This window comes from Achroia grisella, unplaced genomic scaffold (genome assembly GCF_030625045.1).
Source record: "Achroia grisella isolate CSIRO2021 unplaced genomic scaffold, CSIRO_AGI_Agris_v1 utg204, whole genome shotgun sequence".
Classification (NCBI taxonomy): domain Eukaryota; kingdom Metazoa; phylum Arthropoda; class Insecta; order Lepidoptera; family Pyralidae; genus Achroia; species Achroia grisella.
In genome coordinates this window covers 4,269,720-4,289,204 of record NW_026712703.1, presented here as the reverse complement: position 1 = coordinate 4,289,204, position 19,485 = coordinate 4,269,720, and the positions used below count along the sequence as shown (strand labels likewise).

Here is a 19,485-nt window from a genome sequence, read left to right as displayed (position 1 = left end):
CTGGGGCGGGCCGCTAGCGTGTTGAAATCTTAAGATCTAGAATATTTTTATACAATATTTAATATTGTATAAAAATATACTTGTTCGCCCCGTAGTATAAAAAAAAAATGTAAAATAATATTAATTATACAAATAATAATTTCTTCATAAGATGTTGACAAATGATGATAATTTTATATATTTATTTAATGATAATTATAAATTAATATATATTATATACAAATAGGAAAGGGCGGAGGCTGGAATCTATTAAATAGATATATAAGTAGATACAAACTAAACATAAACATAGCGTTAAATGCAAAACAGAGTACGTAATTAATATTTAGTTTCCACATACGGATGTTAATGTTACACTCATTTACATAGTTCCCACGTATAAGATAATATTTGGAGAATATATACATGTTTTAGATATTATAAACTAGCTTATGTTAATCTACATTACGTAAGCAGTTAAATGCCCTAAATTAAGTGCTACGTTTACCACAACGGCAACAGTCAACAACAGTGATGTCTGAAATGGCAAGCTCAGAGATAAAACGAGATAACTATTTAAATGTACATACAACATACCTTATCTTAGAATAAGCTTTTTGATACTTTGTATCTTCTTAGCGAGCAATAGGTATGTATGATATAGTCTTTATTTCCCTAATTAACTAACCAATTAATAAATATCTCGATGTCCGACTCGACTTAAAACAATGGAGAAAGACAACTACATCCTAATTCGCTCTGTAAATTATGAGAAAATATACAACCATTTTTTAAATTTGGATTATAAATTACCCGATTAGAAAATTATATTGTAACCTATTCCAATATTTTCAGGAAGCATAACGAACATCGAACGTCACTTTCAAATTCTTGTTTGGTGATAACCACAGCTAATTTTCTCGAAAAAATTTAATGAAAGCCTTCCAAAATAATGTATTCCAAAAGAAAACTTTTGGAAGACAAAAGAAAAATGTTGACAATGTCAGTCCATACAGCAGCAAGGTACAATGTAGACTCAAAGTAACAGATTGTACCTTTACCAAAAATGCTAATTTTCTAAATCTTAATCTGTATCAAATGACGATGTCAGAATTTCTAAAGAAGCAAGTTGGTATGCAACTAAAACAAAAAATATAATAATCTGTCTGTCTAACATTAATGAGAAACGATGCGCGTGCCGGACAAATCACCGTGACAGAATATGTGGCTGATCGGTGACAATCTTTAGCGCTGTTATACACTTTTTTAGCGCATTCCGATGATGTCTGACTAACATTTATTGATCACTGACAGTGACATTATATAAAAATAACTTGTATCTTACTTTCAACTCGTTTGGGTTAATTATAGCGGCGATTTTATTCTTGGGTCAAAAATTGTCAATAAATAAAGATAAAGCTTTACTATTTATTACATAGTTATTGCAGAATTGTACAATTACATTTCTAATAAATCAACAGGAAATCTATATAAGTTAACGAAATATGTATGGTAAATGGTAGAATCGTTTAAATTAAAAAAATAGGCAGAATCTACCTTTATAGAAAGTAGAGATTACTAGTGATACATGGCTAAATGTCTATCAGTATACTTAACTTACGAGTAAGTATACTGATGCGTTGTCAAGCCATTTTTCATTCTCTATTTCAGTTACAGACAAGTCTGTGAAATTAAATATTGGGTTGAAACTCCACAAGGGCTACCGCATAATAGGAACCTCTTATTTTTGATCTCAGTACGATATGGTCTTATTCTCGTACAAGTTTGTACGAGATTTTGATCGAAGAATGTACGATGTTAGAGAGCCAAATTGGCTAATAAAGGACATTTTATGAGATTGTTTTATTTCTTCGTATGTGGCTAAGTATTTTACATTGGCAACCCTGAACTCCACCCAGTTCCCAGTGAGACAAGCTGCGATCGACGTGTGGCCGCGTGGTCAGGACAGCCGGCGAAGCCGCGCGACTGCGGAGCGGCGGCGGCGGCGGCGTAGCGGCACCAATCAATCATGCGACACAAACGACACTCGCAGCTGTCGCGTGTATCGTCCGAACATGCTGTACTGTGTCTGTATGCTCAGAAATGAAATTATCTAATCCAATAACGATAATGTAGAAATTGACATACTGTCGACGATATGTTGCTTTAATTATTAAATTCATTTTTCGAATTTTATTTTTAAATCTCTGATATTTGTTGACAGGGTATTATCGTAATATGATGTCCAGTCTTGAAAATACGGATTTTATTTATATAAAGAAGTACCTATTAAAATTAAAAAAATAATTTAGTCATGTAGGATATTTTAGGCGCTTATGAACAAAAAACTTGATTATGTAATTAATATTTTCATACTTACCGTCCCGATTGTACACTATTACACTTTATCTATAAGGATGCTTACCCTTATATTATACAATTATATATCGTTTTATTATGTAATATTATCTTATCTGTGGTTTTATTATCAGTGCTACGGTAGACTGGTAAATGGTATCAGGCATTGAGTTCACCATGTATACAATTGTTTGTGTAGTGTGTGCAAAATAATAAATTATTTGCTAGATTTTTATCAACCGAAGACGTTGAACGATTTCCCAAGGGCTCTCCTGAAAAGCTCTGGACTGGATTGAAAACATTAGTAGAAAAAACTAACCCTTCGAGACTTGAAAAATTATAATACAATGTCTTTTGTTTTTGTTACAGTTGCTGACTGTGGGCGGATGCACCGAATACAGGTGAGATTGTATATATAACACATTACATACATTCGCATTTATAATATCGAATCCCGTATTGTAATAGTTACTGCTTTTTGTTAAATAAAACATGTTATTGTCACCATAAATGTTTCATCCAATACTAAAAATAACTAGAAATTCTTGGACTAAGACATATTTATATACCGGTGGCTTATCTTTTGTACAACTTCTGTCCTGACATTTCTATATGGGAAAACATAAATGTGTCAAATTGAGCGCAAATATTCACGAGACCCTTATCTGTGTGTAATGAAATGAGTGGCGTGTATAAATTGCCTTGTGCTCCACTGTGCACTAACACTAACAATAGGTAATTGCTGAGAGCAGCCATATGGGTATCTAGTGAGTAAACTACTGCCATATTTATATATAATTTTATACAGATCCTAGGATGATGGTCTGTGTCCTGCCAAGCTGCTTTCTTTGCCCATTGTGTTTTTGTTCTAGGGTACAGATTATTATTATCAGTGAAATTACAGGATAAGATATGTGTATTTTATTGAATTAGGTGTTATTTTGCGGAAGTCCATTTCCTTACTTAATGGACCAGACCAGACTAGACTACGACTCCTATAAACTACGACAGTGTGCACAACGACCCAGACGAGAGGCTAAATGCGGAAAATAGAGTCCATATTTAATTAAATTACATTACTACAATAGTCATAGTCTGGTCGCCGAATAGTATACTAGGCTTCCAATCTCTATTAATTGTCGGATTATGCCTCGTTCAGAGGCGAAGCACTTGTTATAATATGGGTGTAGATTCAATAACGATCGGCATTTGATCACTAATAGAGAAGATTATAACGCTTTTAGTAGCCGTGGTCAGGTTTGAACCGCATTGAATATATACTTACACCTGCTGATAGTAGCGGAATTAAAAAATGTATATAAGTCCACTGAGTAATGGCAACGCATGATCTGTATCACGGGTGTCACATAATAACGTGATGTCCGTAGTGCTATTCATGTAGGTGTATTAGCGCCTGAGACATCAGCTTGTTTGCCATACAGTCAAAAAAAAATATAACTGGTGAAGGCAGAAATATGGGTATCTAGTGACTTAATTACTCCTTTAAATTTTGGAAAGATAACGGACTTTTATATTAGTCTGTTGTTCTAAATTTAAAATGTTTATAACTATATATATTACGAATAACAACAATAATTCGGCAGTAGAAAACTATTAATTATTTAATCAAATAACTAGTCATATTTTTTAATATTATTATATTATAAATTATTGGAATGTGAGAATTAAAAAAGATTTTACATAAAGAAAATATTACTTTATTATTTTAATTTATACGACATGTACATACTTGTGAATAATACCTATACTATTAAAATTTTAAATAAAAGAGAAATAATGGTCTGTATTTTTTATCGAGTGGCCTTAAATGTATAAAAAATTAAAACATTCGAGACCTCAGCAAACTTTCATTTAACGGTATTAGTCTCTGGGGTCTCGAACAATTTTATTCTTCTATTTTATGCACTTTGGGGCCACTTAATAAAAAATAGCTACTTTTACATCTCTTTTACTTCATTTATTTTCAGTCTTCTTTTAATTAAGGTTTTTCGATTAAATATTGTGTTCTGAAAATCGCTACTAAAATTTTTGTTGTATAATGATGTCATTTCTAAAAGGTTAAAGCATCAAGATGTAATGTGATACCAATACCTACAAGTCAGCAAAGACGCAACAGGAAAATCTAATTTCAGTTATATTAGGCAAAAAAATAAATGAAAAATCCTTAATAATGTAAATAAATCCCTTACGAAACGAGTATCGAAAAATTTTAATTGCATTAGTTACAGAGTTATAGACAATTGGAAAACCTTGCCTCATCGTTGGAGCAATTCGTCCCTTATTGAATTCAATATTAGATTGAAGCTCTTTAATCAAATGTCTGACATTGCTTTGAAAAATAAATAACATATATTCTTTTATTTGTGTCTACAGTAAATATACAGAAAAATACTTATGCAATGGATCTGAACACATACATTATTTTTATGATTGTATAAAATCAAGACAATGATCACAATAAAAATCCTAGTTTTACTTTTTAAATATAGAAATATTTAAAAAGGGCTAAGTTTCCTTTTGAAAATTTCAAGGCGTACATTATGACATTAATATATAAATATCAGTTGAAATATTGTTTCTCGCCAAATTTAATTTAGCAATTGCTCTTTTAAAATTATAAAAATATATTATATAGTAACCAAGTCCTACATATACCTCATACGATAGGAAACACTTCCGACTTGGAAAAAGGAGCTGTCCACTCACCAATAACCTCTACTTAAAAAAACCTTTGCAAAAGACCGCAACAACTCAGTCACAATGCCGCAAACAAACGTAGGGTGCGTACTTCCCGTTGAAGTGTTACAGGTTTCTCAGTGTATATTTGATACTCCTGATCCCACAGACATTTAATAGTGCAGACAGGTAGCATGCTTGATTATTTTTATGGTTATGAAATATTACCATAGTAGAGTCGTTTAACACATATGTTATACATTTAGCCATTACTTTGAAGTAGGTAAACCTCGAAAGTCAATTCTTTTCAACAAACTATAAACATGTAAATGACATGTGTAATCAGATAATTATATGTATATACAGGAAACTATAGGAAAATTTTAGAACACTGTGACCTTAATGAGCACGTAGAATGCTACTTTCTTCTTTTCTATTTTTTAATGCTATAGAAAATATTTCAACTGGTGAAAAGTATATTTTATGTATTCTATACTCCGAGAATAATGTGCCATATAACAGTGACTGCATTTGCAATAACCATTAAGACCTAATCTTAATCGTTAAATAGTATAAAACAAAGTCGCTGTCGCTATCTGTACGTCCCTATGTATGCTTAAATCTTTAAAACTACACAACGGATTTTGATGCGGTTTTTTTAATAGATGGAGTGATTCAAGAGGAAGATTTATATATGGAAAATAATACATGTACATTCGTGCGAAGCCGGGGCGAGTAGCTAGTAACACATAAGTTAATCACAAATATACAAGTATGAATCAGTGTACTAGCATTCCTAAATTAAATCTACCTTAGTAATAGACAAGTGTGATATATAATTATATAAGTTTGTATGTAGTATTAATCAATACTCATTAGGTACTTATTATTGACAGTGGAGATAGGTATCCTAAATAAAGGTGAGTTTAATCGATGCATTGCCATGGTAATGGATCCCTGAGCAACAACCAAAGATAAGAGTGGCTGATCACATCGGTATCGACCTTAAAACTTAACCAATTACTTTAGACTTAAACATGTGAATTTAAAACATTATTCTTTTCTTTTCTATTCTTTCGTAAGTTTAATTATTATGGTAGTATTGTGTAATTTGGCTATTTAATAAAAATTCATATGGAATTCCCATAAATCGAACTAACACGAAAAAATATTTTGGATCGAGTCTAATCTACTATATAGGTACAACAAATGTTTTTAAATACCTATTTTTTAGGGTTTACCTATGTATATAAAAATAAAAGATATGATCACAAAAACGAAATTTTATAGATATCATAGTTTCTACGCTGAATAAATGAAGCTATTAATTATTAACTTAAACGCTATACTAACAAATATTTTTACCGATGTACATATACCATAATTAAGTGACATATGGATACATATATATAATTATAACTATAACTATATTAAATTTGTAAAAAAATCTGTACCGTATATTATAACTTGACGTATAAGTATTTTACATTGGTCAGTAAACGAAATATATGTACACAATACAACGATAATATTAAAATATAACTCTGATACGATAATTTTATACACAAAGTATTAAACTATGCGGTTTGCTTTACAATTTCATAAATAGGCAACACGCGATATAGAAATTTAAAACTTGTTATTTTTTGTATAGAAGGCGTATAACGCCCGTGGATGATAAAGAAGCCCACCCTCGTTTTCCGTCGGGGGTTAAAATATTGATGTAGGGATAGAAAAAGAAAATAAAGCGGTGCGGCTGTTATAAATAGTTTAAACTCTAGTGATACCGCAATCCAAGTTGTATCCATCGCTATGTAAATCGATAAACACTTTAATAAATTTTAAAATGGACTTATTGAAATATTTTTACATAAACTAAATAACATTAAATACTTTAACGAAATAAATATCCCTAATAATGTCGCCTCACTAAATACATACATCTATTGTTAATAACTTATTATAATATATATATTATGAATCTATGCTAACAATTATAATTGAGAATTTTTTGAAATGATCATGAAATAGTACTTCAGTAATTACTTTCCCTTATAATTAGAATAAGGAATGTAAATTACACGTATAAAAACATTTATAATAAATAAAATAAAATAAAATGTTTAAAATAAGATATTTTTTTATTTTAGTCATACTTTAGAAAATTGTCTCATTCAGAGGCTTGATAATATACCTCATACAGTCGCAAAATTGTCTACAAATAACACAGTTCAAATATGAATATGAAACTTTAATAAAATACAGCAGGGAAAATACTCTCGTAGTGAGTATTTTATCCCCGAGAAAGTCATTTCCCCGCACCCCTCACTCCTTCACCCTGTCTCCCTTAGTAGAGCACACTCCACAGCATCCTTTATTCCATCACTCATTCCGGTCACGAGGTAGGTATCTACCTACAAGTTATTTTTCCCACAACAGTCTCAGTAAGTGCTCTATTAATAATCTACATATTCACATCTCTTTACATTTTTTATCAGATTCACATCTCTTTCCATTTTTGTCAGATTCAAAGCTCTCATTCAACATGTAAGCTCTCAGACCCTTAAAATTTTATAACATATGTATATGTACTTATATATAGGTGATTGTTGACACTTGGTTGGAACACACTCGTATACTTATTCCATTTATTTTCCATTTATTTATACCTGCTCCTTGAATGTATTGTAAAGATCCCGATTTTTTTTCATATAATAATGCCGAAATTACTGGCAGCTTTCTGTACGTAAAAAGAATTTTTGCAATTAGTCAGGATTTTTTTTAATTATTTATTACAAACAAGTAACAAATATTTTCTTTTTAGAATATTTACTTAGATTAAAATTTACATCCTAATAACAGTATTAGGATGTAAATTTTCAAATGTACAAAATTGACTTCAATATTTTACTCTTTCATTTGAAGAAATATACGCGCGAAAAAAATACTCGTCTGTTATCATTATTCTATCTGTGATCATAAATGCGTAGAGTAAAAATACAATAGAAGCTAGATTATTGCAATTTAAAATGAACAATAGAATTAGTAATTTTACGATTTCCCATACTTGTGCAACATGGCCAGCAATAAGTTTCGATCACAATAAGCAATTACATATGCTGTATATGTATGCTCAAAGGCCAGTCAGTTTTGACTATACTTACATTCTTGAAATTTACAAAGAATCATGTTATATACTCATGATATTGAGTATAATTTGTATAACATTGAAGTAACATAACATATACAAAATGAAGTAATAGACAGAATTGGACTAAATCCCATAAATTATAGAATTATATATTTCAATCAACTTTGAAAAGGATTAACTTAATTGTAATTTAGATATAGTTCGTAACAGAGAGTCACTTAAAATATTTCAAGCACACGTTGTGACTTTCCGTATTTTGTATAAATATTTATATAGTAGTATGCCTATACAAATTATACATAATATTAGCTTAATTACTCTTGGGTATAATCAGAACCCACGCGGTACAATCAGCCCCGCCCTATAGTTTACCAGGGAAATACCTTTGTATGTAATTAACTATTTACCTACAAAATAATACTAATTACTAAAACACACACACACTTACAATTCTCATAACGTACACACTTTTTATTATCAATTATAGTGATGAAAATATTTTAGCTACTAGTAAAAATGTAAGTATAAATAAATAAATTATTTTGGGGGTAAGCAAGGGGTGGGAGGTTACTAAACTTTCATGATATCACATTACAAAATCCAATTGATATACATGAGTATCAAAATACGTAATTTAAACTATTAACGAAAAACATAAAATATTTACTTATATTATAAACGCGGAAGTTTGTGAATGTGTTAGTTACTCATTTACGCAAAAACTACTGAAAGGATTTTAATGAAACTTTACAATAATATAGTCTATACATCAGAATAAACATAAACTATAAATTTCACACAGGTGAAACCGCGGGCACAATTAGTATTTTCATAATATTTATTAGAATTTCGAAATATGTGGCCCAGGTGGAAGGGAGGGAAGGTAGGGGTTAAAAAACATAATTTTTGTGTGACGTTATTTATGTATGGCCCCTAACAGAGCTATGTTTAAATAGGAAGCTTGTCAGCAAATATAAAAATACATTAAGCCTGCAGCCGTCAACAATCGCAGTGAGCGTCACCTTTCATCCATTACGACTGCCATTAGGTTTACGTGCCCTCACCCTACGGCATTCTGGCGGAGCCCCCTAACTCCCACTGACACCTCTTAAAAATTCATGCCAACTTTAGGATTGACACAATACAAGTATTTTGATATACATATAATACAATATTTGCTGTTATGACGCTACGCGTTTTATTTCTACAAAGACGCTTGGGAAACATGTTGTTTTTATTGAGATAGACTAAGTTGTACTCGTCTACGTTGGTACATTTTTCTCACAAACCAGTATTTCAATCATGTTAAAATTAGGTTATTTTGTAATCTGATTTTAACATGAAGGGATTATATTAGGTAAGACAGTGAATGAAGGCATGACATCTTAGTCCTCCAGAATAGCAAAGTATTAGCCACATTCGTCACAAGATGACATGATATTCACGTTGTTCATGTGTGTAGTTGACAGTTATTTACCATGGGGTGGGTCATCAATATTTATTTAGCATTGCAGTCACACAAATAATTTCAGAAGTCTGAACCTCTAAAAGTGTCATCAATTTGTACCTGTATTCCAATTATACTCGTTTAAAAAATATAACAATAGATTTTTAGTCAGATAAGACCTATTTTTATCACTCTGTTACTAAAACCCATATATATATTGTATGTACTGAAAATCGTATTGTTAACAAGCATGTTTATAAATAACCCCAGCTGATATAATGTGTAAATACGCCCATACGAAATTGATTATGAAATTCAATACATCACGAGCTTTACCATTTCCATGAATTGTATTTTTAATTCTGTTTAAATGATACAAGTGTATTTGTACCAATATTTATTTTCTTATTTTAACTTACTTCCACTCATGTGCCACCTACTTCATTTTTCGCTTATTCATACTCTCTTTCCAGAAATTGCGTTAGGGAGAAGACCGCATTTCTATTGTCTTGTCTTTTCAATTGTTTTACACCGACTAACTATATCGGCGCTGTCGGTGTGAATTCATATAATAAGTATCCTATAAGTTATTATAGATAATCATCTAAATATATACCAAATTTCATTTGTATCTATTTAACAGATTAGATTTAAATAGTATCAAAGATCCAAACGTCCGTCTATTCATCCATCCTTATTAACATTGACTTTCATAATATTAATAGAATGTGTTAATGTTGATGCAATAACGTAATAATAATATCCCAAATTTGAATTTAAAAATAAATCTGTATTATTGTAAACATGTACTTTTATTTGAAAAGAATACAAGCTGAGTTTCTTGTCAGTTCTTCTCATCTCGAAATCATTCCGAATTGACAGTAGATTTGACATATCATAAGAGTCTGTAATAGACCTACATAATAAAGATATTTTGAATCAAATACCGAGCCTGTGTGAACTGCACTTTATTTAGCATTGCAGTCACACAAATAATTTCAGAAGTCTGAACCTCTAAAAGTGTCATCAATTTGTACCTGTATTCCAATTATACTCGTTTAAAAAATATAACAATAGATTTTTAGTCAGATAAGACCTATTTTTATCACTCGGTTACTAAAACCCATATATATATATTGTATGTACTGAAAATCGTATTGTTAACAAGCATGTTTATAAATAACCCCAGCTGATATAATGTGTAAATACGCCCATACGAAATTGATTATGAAATTCAATACATCACGAGCTTTACCATTTCCATGAATTGTGTTTTTAATTCTGTTTTAATGATACATGTGTAGTGTATTTGTACCAATATTTATTTTCTTATTTTAACTTACTTCCACTCATGTGCCACCTACTTCATTTTTCGCTTATTCATACTCTCTTTCCAGAAATTGCGTTAGGGAGAAGACCGCATTTCTATTGTCTTGTCTTTTCAATTGTTTTACACCGACTAACTATATCGGCGCTGTCGGTGTGAATTCATATAATAAGTATCCTATAAGTTATTATAGATAATCATCTAAATATATACCAAATTTCATTTGTATCTATTTAACAGATTAGATTTAAATAGTATCAAAGATCCAAACGTCCGTCTATTCATCCATCCTTATTAACATTGACTTTCATAATATTAATAGAATGTGTTAATGTTGATGCAATAACGTAATAATAATATCCCAAATTTGAATTTAAAAATAAATCTGTATTACTGTAAACATGTACTTTTATTTGAAAAGAATACAAGCTGAGTTTCTTGTCAGTTCTTCTCATCTCGAAATCATTCCGAATTGACAGTAGATTTGATATATCATAAGAGTCTACATAATAGACCTACATAATAAAGACATATTGAATCAAATACCGAACCTATGTGAACTGCACTTTATAGGGGTTGTAATTAATTTCCAAACCAGTTTGCAATACAGGCATTCCCTTAAGGATCATCGATGGGTATTGCTACATATAACGAACGTTCAAAGGGGCTTACTACAAACTGCAGCACATTTCAACGCGAATATTGCCAATATGAAAGCCTTTTGAGCTCAGCTCAATGCAGTAAGTAACTTAGGGAAGCAACTGACATCACAAGTTCAACTGTTTCGGAATTATTTTCTATTGATCCGTTGCCTTATTGTGTTACACAGCTCTATCAATTCTCAATTGTGATAGATTAAAACCGATGGCTTTGCGATTTCGTATGAAACATTTGAGAATTGTAATTACAGGCCAAGTTCGCACCACATAGGCTTGTAATTGGACTTGTCAAGTGATCCATACATAATCGCCAAAGTGATGATTTTAATATGTTTAGAATTATTATGTTGTACTAATATTATAAATGCGAAAGTGTGTATGACTGTTCGTTTGTTACCTTAATGAAATTAAAAATAGTATCATAATAATATCTCTGGACAATTTACATAGCGCTATCTAGTCCTAAAATATGAAGAGATACTTTTGTTTTTGTAAAACTATTCACAATATACATTGAAAACACTCAGACACACAAACACATAAATACAAATGTTTGTATCGTGCGAGGTATCATACCCGCGACCATCGGCAATAAGGCGGTGTGCTAAACTACCAGACTTTGTGGTCTTTTATTTGACGTATATATGCTATCGTTTACCTCCAAAAAGAGCAGACGGAGTCGCTGATAATAGCTAGTATTATGGAGGTATATTGTAAAAAACCTTACAAGATCTTATCTTTCAATATATTGTACTAACCAAACTATAGAAATATATTGTCGCCTGCGTTACTGATCTAGTACTAACATATTCTTACTAATCGATGCCATCATAACAAAGTGACAAGTCATAATTGGCTCACTGATTGACTCATCAAAGCAGAGCCAGAACTTCCGAGGGTAGAGTGACGAAATTTGGAAAATTAATGCGACTTGGGTAAGCAATAAAATAAATGAAGGATTGAAATTAGTAGTGAACATTCAAAATAATAAAGTGGCATATATGAATAAAAAAACATCGTTACAAAATTAATTGAATAACGTTTAGTCAATATGTTCTATAAATGATAAAAAATGCGAATTGAAATGTATAAAATACCGCTAAATAAACAAACAATATGTTTAAACTAACAGATATTATTTTACCCAAACATTGGAATTTCGATTGGGTAGCACAATTTAAAAAAAACCAGGTACCCTGATGCAACTCCCGGGTATAATTGTGAATCAAAAGCATTACAAAGAACTCGAATTTTATATAAAAACAATCCACCCAAACTAAATAAATGTATCTTCCACTGAAAGCTACAATATTTTTACTCTCAACAGCTTGTATTGTAAATTACGCGAACTCAATAATACGTAACAAGTCTATCTAAAGTCTAGAAGCAACCGAGCACATGTTTGTGTATTTGCTTTAAGTACTAATATTATTATTAACCTTGAGTACAAATCGAAATTCTTGTGGTGGTGAAATCATAGCACAGCATATGTATATAATTTTTTAAATTCAGAATTTTTGGAAATACCATAATATTACCAAAAATTCTGAAAATGAAAAATTACTTAATCGATTTTTGTTAGAAACAGTGATGAGATATAAAATAGAAACTCGAAAAGGCAAGCAGGTAAGTTGTTCAATTGAAGACAAGTGTTAAATGAATTTCCGATAAATTAATGTATCTGTAAAATTCTTCTATAAAAATATGAATAAATAATTCCTTATTCTTATTCGATAAAGACAGCCTACAATAAAAAATCAACAACGAATGCTACGCAACTACGGAGAAGTAGGCGAATACGAGTGCTACGAGGCTACGAACCTACGTACTCGGACAACGGACCGTCTCTACCGAACGGGCGGGCGGGCGGCGCACCAAAATATGGCTACAACTGCTATCGTAGCCGGTTGTTTATTAAAAACTACTTACAGAATGTTTTCATTGCTCTAAACATGTCGTTAATAAAAGTTGAACAACTTAATGATACACATCACATAACGGTGTATTTATATAAAGTTCATGAGTTTAATAAACGGAAATCAAGGTTATTGCCAATACACAAATAGTGTCCTATAAATAAATGAGTAGTATAATGAAACGTAATTTTCCACTGCGTTATAAGTAGAACATGGCGAATATAAAAATAGACGTCCAGACGAAACGCCTGTATTATCGCTTGACGGGAATATCGACGTCTGTATAGAATGGATCATAGTGAGCGAAGAGAGGAGGTCACATCGAGCAGGGACAAGCAGGGGCGAGCAGGCGAGCACGTGAGCTCGGCACGGCACCGGGGACCGTTGATGTGGCAGGGCGGCGGCGGCGCGCGCACCGATCGATAGGGCCGCGGCGGGCAGTGGCCGGCCCGCCGCGCGACGACTCGCACGTGCCCTGCCGCGCCGCCCTCACCGAGCCGCCGCGAGCCCATGACCGCCCTCGCCCACCACAGATGACGAAACCCAGCCGCACCCAACGACAACGCCGCAACAGCCCCGCATCCAAGACGCCCAAAATCACCGCGCGACACCCAACGCATTCATACCGCGCGGCGAGAAGGTATGAAAATCGATATTTCCAAGAACCGCAGCATCCGTGCCTGACCGATGGCCAGGGCATCGTGCTCGCGCACGCCCCACTGACACCGTACCCTTGTCAACCTTTCAGTTAACATGTCTCGCACTTCGATGTTCAATTAAACATGCAAATAAGTTTGACTAGTCAATTATTAAAGGAGCCGAATTCGCCGCAGTGTTAGCTTTTCACAATTGTTTACTCCAATTACATGCTTTTAACTAACTTACTGAAATAACTTTGCTAGCTTTCAATAGATAAATTATTATGACATTGAACTTGATCGTTGTAACATATTACGAGTATATGTTGAGTTAAGTACCTATCTACTTACTTGTATCCACTTTACCGTATTTCTGCGAAATATAATACAATTATATTACTGAAGTGGAATCAACTGTAAACACCTGTTACATATTTATACGTAGACAATACTTGTTTATGAAGGTTACGACATTATTAATCGACGTCAATAAGGAGTAATTGACTGTCCATTATACAAGGATATATCAGGTATCATAAACATTTTAGGTTCTAGTACGAGTAATGTTTAAAGTAATGAGTAACTAAGCGTAATACTTAAATTCTATGTTTTAAACTTAAAAGAAGTGTACTTCTTTGCTTCGGAAAATTATTTCAAATTTTAATTTAAACTTGTAATATTGAGTGATTCCTCGAATAACGCGTCTTCCATTTATATTAAAACAAGATAGATGTAATGATATATTTAATGTTTAGGCATATAGTGATACCAGCACTAAAAGAAAGCATTACAAATATGGTTTGTTAATCTTCTGTTTCATAATAATTGCGTTATGTAATTTTCTTAAAAGTAATCAGAAAATTTTTATGAATTTTTAAACTTTTTAAATGAATTTATTTAAATTTACTTTATTTAATTATAATATCGTTACTGTGATAGTCTTAAGGAACGTGTGTATCTAATGTTAATTCTGAGGATTAAAGAATCAGGATATCGTTTTCGATGTCGCTGGGATAGCAAATAAGCCGATACCAGGTTCCATCTTGTACAAAATAGTAACCGACTCTCAAGACTCATGCGTTGCCATTCCTTACAACTCAGATGCCGTATCATACCACTACAAAATATAAAATACCTTTCTTTTACTTTTAGTGTAAGAAAATACTTCGAAAAGTATGGATCAAGCAGAAATAAGTAAAATAGACTTATTAAATGTTTGCGGTTTAAGAAATAATAGTGTTTGTATTTCTAACTGGAATACTTCTAAATATTTCATTATTATTGCTTCACAAAAAACATCACCTACCTCAATTATAAAAAAAAGTGATAGCAGAGTAATGATTTTGCAATTTTAAAATCATATATTTATATAGAACATATTTGACTTACATATATACGTCAAAATATTTTATCACTGTCCCTTTTATCTCTACCCGTCCAATTTTATTTACTTCATTTGAGTAGAACTAAAAAGGCAAAATACTCAACATTCTCTATTATACTATTGGTTCAATTACGACGAAGACATCGCATATCACACACACACACACACACACAAAAGTACGATCCGATTAAGAACTTCTTCCCCTTTGAAGTTGGTTAAATTAAAATGGTAACGTTACTTTTGTTGGATGAAGTGAATAAGATTGCCTCCGTGCTCCTCGTGGGAATAGCTTTAAGGTCGGCAATGCGGTCCTTGTGTTCGTGTATGTTTATAAATATTACATTTGTTTCCCCAAGATTTATTATTCTCTTAGCAGTATGTTTATTTTTATACAGTTAATTTAAATACTTAACATTTATTTATAAAATGACACAAATATATAAAGCTAAAATGTAAGTATGCAATTACCAGGGGATAATGCATATATCATAATAACGTAGTTACAGTACTGTCTAAATAAAGAGTTAAGACTCCCGAGCATGGATAATATGAATTATGAAGTCAGTGACACTGATTATCTCAGCTCACCCCATAAGAAGGCTCTATCTCATCCATTTCTAAGGCAAAGCAGTTGTTTTTGCAAGCCGCTTACTATTGAAGTTAAAGGATAAGATGGGGTAGTCAAAATACCCAATAGTCTTTAGGAATGGCATTAAATACATACTTATTAATTACATAATACTAGGTACTGGGGGAAGGAAATTGTCAGTAATATGGACTAACGACCCCACTGCGAACAATGACAAATATCAGGTTAATCTTCGCGGTCCCACTGCCTGACCTGACCTTATGCTCATCCTTTCATCCTCCATTCCACTGGTTTAACTGGTTAATTCTACGGTTTATTATTAGTTTATATTCCACCAAACTGTTAGCGCTGGCGGGTGCACCATTCTATAATCATTCATTTAAAATAAACTACATAGGTACTAACGCGTACTACTGTTATATTAATCCAAAAAATTAAGCCAATCCCTAACAACCCATTACCGCTGCAGGTCACGGATCTTTCTCCATTACAGTAACATGTTTGGCCTAATATTTACCATGCCAGCTACACCGCTTACAAGATTTTAGTCCAAATACTACTACTTTTTGTTGAAGAATTAACTTCTAATGGCGTAATGTACTCCAATATAAGCGGTTTTTACAATATCCTAAAAATCATCTTGCCATCATTTACCATCAGATAAGGTAAGGCCAAGCGCAATCCCATTATTAATAAAAAAAAAAACTTGAGGTTTTAGGTAAGTAGATTTTGTACAAAGTCATCTGGCTCATCTATTTCTGCCGCCAAGCAGCTAGCGTTCTAAAGTATGTTTCGATTGAAGCGTGGCATGTGGCAGTGAAATTACACGGCATACAGCCATGACATTTTAATCCTTCGGAATAGCAAAACATTAGGACTCAAAATGCCCAAAAACCGATTTTTCGTGGTGCTGTTCATATAGCCGGTGGTTGGTATTGGTGTGCTGTTAGCACACAAATGACAACCATCGGCTATATACATAAACAATATAAATATTATATATGCTTAGGGATGCTCTGTTAATGCTAAAACATACTTCTCAGGTTATATTGTAAATTAAGCACATAAATCGATAACCAGACACTTAACTTCATACCGCACACTTACTTTAATAAGTCTGCTGAAAAGGTAAGAGTTTGTGTCGGTTTGTGGGGGCAGAAGGTCATTTGTATATCGTGATGCAGTGCAATTACTCGGTAGGTGGAAATAGCCCAAGGACGTAGCTCGCCTAAAAGGCCACCCACCCCTTCGAACGTATTGTATATCTGTATAAAACAACATTACCTTACTTACCCTTGATACATAAATTCTATCATGAAATTGCTACAGTGGATAATAGTGGCAGAATTATAAATATACGTATTTGTGATTCCAATTCTTATACTTTTTATGTTATTGTAATGTTAAACAATCTAACGGCACACCTGCTGATATATGATAACTGCCGCCTATAGACACGAAAAGCACTAAAGACATCACATTCACATCATGTGACTCCCATGATATCACTTGTTTTCTTATATTCTTAATTCTCATAATAGACATAACATATTGTTGATGTAAACGGGAATAATATAAAGACTTTACTAACTCTTTATAATATTATAGCATTACTAATATGTAAAATTATTTAGATTTACAATACTGCCATTGTAGCACAAAGATCTCGCTTATTCCGTACCATTCGACGATACGTAATCTGTACCCTAATATATACGATTTCATTATCATAACTCACTGCCCATATCTATTATTTTTTATACATATAAAACAATTTCTACTTTATGTTCAATCATCCTACAGTTAAAATAGTCATTGTAAATATTTGAGCTATAAACGTGTACTAACTTTGGTCAACAAAGTTATAATTTGATAAGGTTAACAAACGGCCAGTCACAATGATTATGGATTTTAATATACCATGGACTAGACATCAACTAGATTTATGTTCAGTCTAACCTACAACATCGAGTCCAAACACTGATGTCCTAACTCTGACGTTATAAATCAAAATACCTGAATTCCTGAATGTCTATTCCATTATATCTGTATTCAGAACTATTTCTTTATTATGACTGTTTTGGAGCTGTAACAGTTTTGGGCGTATATGGAATGGTGATAATGTTGGTGATTTATGTTTTTATGAATTGACCTTACAAGGAGCATGGCCTTGTATAGTGCACCTACTTCACATTCAATATCTGTAAACAACGTGTGATATAAAAAAGATTTTGCGTAGGTGATGCATCAACGATGAGTCGCCGCGCGCGGCCGTGACATGGGAGCGCAGGCATGGGCTGGCGCGCCGTGCAACCGCCGCACATCGCCGCCGGCTTGCTTCTGCTGCTGCTAGTCAATCTACCAGGTACTATTTTACCACTAACCTGCGCTAGCGGTAGTGCCAGGACACTAGTGAAGGAGGACAGAATTAAATCAGATTAGTTAACTCATCGTGCCGAAATACCAGGATTTACCCATTTTGGTATATCGACGTACCACACATTCGCGACAAAAATATTGTACTTCATTATTTAATTATATATATTGTAGACTTCTATCTCTTGGAATGTAATGAAATTGAAACAATTGATTAACTAACTTAAGTTTTTTGTTTGTAATTCCATTGGCATAAAACAAATGTGAAATAATCTGTTTGCTGCACTACATGTGACCATATGTACTATTTAAATATGTAATAAACTAAAGCAAGTTGAATTGGAAACAGTGACCTGCCACCAAGACCACCAAGATGCTGTGCACATCACAGCGATCCTCGGAGAGAGCGTCGTGTTCAACTGTCAGGTGGACTTCCCTGAAGACATCCCGGTGCCGTACGTCTTGCAGTGGGAGAAGAAGGTAGGCGAAACGGTACGACGGTCCACACTCCACTCTTACAATACAACGCTGCTCATCTACCGTGTGTGTGTTTCTGTTCAGTAGAGGAAGGCTCGTCCCCGCGACGCGCCTCGCAGACTGTAAAGTATATGTTGACGTGCCGTGTCGACGACACATCTTATTGTCCCGTGCTAGTGGTAAAGTGCGGGCGCCGCGGGCCGGGGGCTTGGCCCCAGAGCCCTCGCCCCGCGCGCGCTCCACGCACGCCTTTTGTGTACTTGCCTCTTCTGCGTATTGCCTCGTGTACCTACCGCGCTCGTCGTCCCGCCGACGGTCGACGTACACCACAGTGACAAAGGCCTTCAAAACGAGTCCGAGAGAGCAGCAGACCCCCGTTAGATAACGACATACACATACACTGCCACTTTACATAATACAATAAGACTTTTGTTTTCCAATATTATAATTATTTTTCTTTATTGGGTGCACTATATTATACTTGGAG

At 33.1% G+C, this 19,485-nt stretch overlaps 2 protein-coding genes across 6 annotated transcripts in view; one reads left to right on the top strand and one right to left on the bottom strand.

The window, feature by feature from the left end:
• LOC131841942 (hrp65 protein-like) overlaps nt 1-19,485 on the bottom strand; it is a 111,181-nt gene that overhangs the window by 46,080 nt on the left and 45,616 nt on the right. The window lies entirely within an intron of this gene.
• The window catches only part of LOC131841940 (protein turtle-like), an 87,877-nt gene that overhangs the window by 52,318 nt on the left and 16,074 nt on the right, over nt 1-19,485 (top strand). For 3 of the 5 annotated variants that reach the window (XR_009357470.1, XM_059190341.1, XM_059190340.1), the window contains 3 exons: nt 2,707-2,738; nt 18,385-18,510; nt 18,871-19,013. Coding sequence is in view for 4 of the 5 variants with exons in the window: in XM_059190341.1 (XP_059046324.1) it covers nt 18,438-18,510; nt 18,871-19,013 (216 nt within the window). In the remaining variant the exon portion in view is untranslated. Of the gene's footprint in view, nt 1-2,706; nt 2,739-13,989; nt 14,175-18,384; nt 18,511-18,870; nt 19,014-19,485 lie in introns of those variants that run through there. The other 2 variants (XM_059190343.1, XM_059190342.1) reach the window with 2 other exon arrangements.